The sequence below is a fragment of the Limulus polyphemus genome, unplaced genomic scaffold (genome assembly GCF_000517525.1).
Source record: "Limulus polyphemus unplaced genomic scaffold, Limulus_polyphemus-2.1.2 Scaffold7344, whole genome shotgun sequence".
Classification (NCBI taxonomy): Eukaryota; Metazoa; Arthropoda; class Merostomata; order Xiphosura; family Limulidae; genus Limulus; species Limulus polyphemus.
The window spans coordinates 5,418-9,221 of NW_013672954.1; the positions used below are offsets into that span (position 1 = coordinate 5,418).

The 3,804-nt window shown below is 31.7% G+C and overlaps 1 protein-coding gene across 1 annotated transcript in view; it reads right to left on the reverse strand.

Moving 5' to 3' along the window:
- LOC106474548 overlaps nt 1-3,804 on the reverse strand; it is a gene marked incomplete at its 3' end in the record, with an annotated part of 37,658 nt that overhangs the window by 4,848 nt on the left and 29,006 nt on the right. Inside the window, exons 10-12 of the mRNA XM_022402872.1 lie at nt 2,254-2,403; nt 1,375-1,481; nt 365-487 (exon numbers count right to left, since the gene is read on the reverse strand). Coding sequence (XP_022258580.1) covers nt 365-487; nt 1,375-1,481; nt 2,254-2,403 — 380 coding nt within the window. The remainder of the gene's footprint in view (nt 1-364; nt 488-1,374; nt 1,482-2,253; nt 2,404-3,804) is intronic.

Sequence of the window (3,804 nt, forward strand, 5' to 3'; positions counted from 1 at the left end):
ACGAAGTTCTGGTTGTGATCAGTTAAAAACCTTTATTACAAAAGTAGGTAACTAATCACAGGGATGTTATATACTCATAAGATTACGATGTTCTGGTTGTGATCAGTTAAAAACCTTTATTACAAAAGTAGGTAACTAATCACAGGGATGTTATACACCCACAAGTGCTTTACCACAAATTCAAAGAGAGGATGTTACTTACATGTGTTATCCTGATAAACACTTCAAATTCTAAACTCAGGTGTGGGATGTTACTGATAGATTGTAGTTTAATAATCATACGTTATCTATAAGTTCTTGGTTTGTAACTGAACTTTTGTTTTAATATGATGAGCCGTCACTATATAGTTCATATTGTTCTTACTCTGGCATCCAACTGAGCTCCTGCCTTAACCAAGTATTCGACAACTGAAGTGTGACCAGCTTGCACAGAATACATCAGAGGGGTATACAGTTGGTTGGTCAGGTGATCAAGCACAGCTCCTGCCTACAATACAAACCAATTTTGTTTTTAGTATATCAACACAGAAAAAAAGTTTAGTTTCATAAAATGAATGAAAACTTGTTAATATTTAAACTTTCTTTTTAAGTTAAAGTACAAAGCAAACAATCACATTGTATGAACATACTTATTTTTGAGAGTTTAACAAACACATCAATTTCTTACACTAATTATCATAATTAATCCAAGCCAATTATGTGCATATTATAATTTAACTGTCAATTTATTCCCGTTTTGTTTCCAATTTGGTTTGAATATCGTGCAAAGCTACACGAGGGCTATCTGCACTAGTCATCCCTAATTTAGCAGTGTAAGACTAAAGGGAAGGCAGCTGGTAAACACCACCAATTGCCAACTCTTGGGCTACTCTTTTTACCAACGAATAGTGAGATCGACCGTCACTTATAACGCCTTCACGGTTTATGAGAGGGCGAACATGTTAGTTGACGGGGATTCGAACCCACGACCCTCAGATTGCGAGTCAAGTGCCCCCTAATCACCAGGCCATGACAATAAATACAAGACTACAATTAAATCTGTTATAATAAATAAGAGTTTAATTCAATACTCTACGACCTCCAAAACTATGTTCATCAAAATATTCAAACAGATATCTAAACATCTTTCAGTTGTAATAAGAAACAGTTTTTGTCCTTTTTAAATTGGTATTTTATGTTAACTTTATTTACGTATATATTATAAATTAATGCTCATATTTATTTTAGCACAAAGCTGCACAATAGGCTTAAAACTTTCTTTTTCTTAACAAAAATATGTGCTGCCGTTATATATATACATAACATTCAGTGGTAAATTTATTTAGCTTTGGATACCTCATGTCCTTCTTAAGAAACATACTAAACCACAGTTACCTGAAGTAAAAGATGAACAACAACTAAATGTCCAGAACTGGCTGCTACATGAAGAGGAGTCTCATTGTCATGGTCTTCAAATTTGTGGTTGGGGTCAAAACCAAGTGCTAGTTTCGTAATATACGCAATAAAACAATTTATTGTTAAATGATCAAGTGTGGTATTTTTGGAAATAAAAACCTTGCCCGTGATAACCCCCCCCCCCTCCTCAACACACACACACAAAAGCAAAACAACAGAGAAATCTCATTAAGTACGATATTTCTGGTACTGAAAAAGTTATGAATTAAGTCAGGCATCATGACTATTTTTCTTGATTTAATTTTTACGACGAAGCGCTATTATCGTACAATTGTGAAAGGAAATATTTAATTGTTTATACCGTTAACAAAACGTAGTGATTTTAACTCTGATAACTCTTGGTTTCCATCAATTCTGAATGAAAAATAAATGACTAAAAACCTTCCAAGTTCAACACTATAAACAATAACATCTGCCCAAATTCATTATATTTATTTTTTGCATTATTTTTCCATGAAACTCACAAAATAGAAAAAAAAAAACGGACATGCTTTCACTATTTGAGTCTAAGAGAATGACTTAAGCTAATGACAAGGTTTTACCTTTATTATATATATATAATCAGATAAATCTTGTGAAAAATAATTATTTAAAAATTCTATGCTGTTTACTTTTAAGCTAATGGTCTCATTTTTCAAATAATTTAATTTATTTTTAAAAACTAGATTTTAGAGACAGATCTGCTTAAGTTTACAGTGGGTGTAGATGGGCAGGAAAATATTATTGACTATAGTAGGAAATGAGAAAAAAAAAATTATTCTAAGCATTGTGAATGTTCTCTCTAGTCTCAATACTTACCAATGAGCTGAAGAATTTTCTCCACGTTCCCCGATTTCGCTGGAGCATAAAAACTTTTGACAGTATATCTCACATTCTGTAGTTTATCACTAGCTAAAGCCACCAGTAGCGCCTCTAGCTGAGTTCTATCTGGCCCGAGAGGTAAACCAGCTGATAAAGAAGGGTAGTTTTTAAGATTCTGGTCACACAAAATTCCATCAAACATATCTTTAATGTTTGATAACAACAGATTATTTCTGAGCACACTCTGTTTAGTCCGAGAGATAAACCAGTTGCCAAAGAATGGAAGCTGTTTAGACTTTGGTCACGCAAAAATTAAAAATTTTAAGAAATAGCCAACTTCTGGATTACAATCTAATTACAATCCTTACCTCATGATATTTGGTTCTAATTACATGCATTTGTGAAAGCATGATAATCTCACATTAACAATAAACCTAAATAACAGTTACAAGTTTGTTTAATCTTGATGTGTAAACCTGTTGGTTTTTAATACATTAGTACATCTTTACAGTTACAGAGTTACTTCCCTTTATTAAGTAAGTACATTACTTGATCTTTACAGTTACAGAGTTACTTCCCTTTTGTTGAGTAAGTAAATTACTCAATCTTTACAGTTACCTTTACTTACTTAATAAAGGGAAGTAACTTAACTGTAAAGATTGAGTAACAGAGTTACTCCCCTTTATTAAGTAAGTAAATTACTTGATCTTTACAGTTACAGAGTTACTTCCCTTTATTGAGTAAGTAAATTACTTGATCTTTACAGTTAGAGTTAGTTCCCTTTATTGAGTAAGTAAATTACTTGATCTTTACAGTTACAGAGTTACTCCCCTTTATTAAGTAAGTAAATTACTTGATCTTTACAGTTACAGAGTTACTTCCCTTTATTGAGTAAGTAAATTACTTGATCTTTACAGTTAGAGTTACTTCCCTTTATTAAGTAAGTAAATTACTTGATCTTTACAGTTAGAGTTAGTTCCCTTTATTGAGTAAGTAAATTACTCGATAGTTACAGTTACTTCCCTTTATTAAGTAAGTAAATTACTCGATCTTTGCAGTTACAGAGTTACTTCCCTTTATTAAGTAAGTAAATTACTTGATCTTTACAGTTACAGAGTTACTTCCCTTTATTAAGTAAGTAAATTACTCGATCTTTACAGTTACAGAGTTACTTCCCTTTATTAAGTAAGTAAATTACTAGATCTTTACAGTTACAGAGTTGCTCCCCTTTATTAAGTAAGTAAATTACTCAATCTTTACAGTTACAGAGTTACTCCCCTTTATTAAGTAAGTAAATTACTTGATCTTTACAGTTACAGAGTTACTCCCTTTATTAAGTAAGTAAATTACTCAATCTTTACAGTTACAGAGTTACTCCCCTTTATTAAGTAAGTACATTACTAGATCTTTACAGTTAGTTACTCCCCTGTATTAAGTAAGTAAATTACTCAATCTTTACAGTTACAGAGTTACTTCCCTTTATTAAGTAAGTAAATTACTCAATCTTTACAGTTACAGAGTTACTCCCCTTTATTAAGTAAATTACTC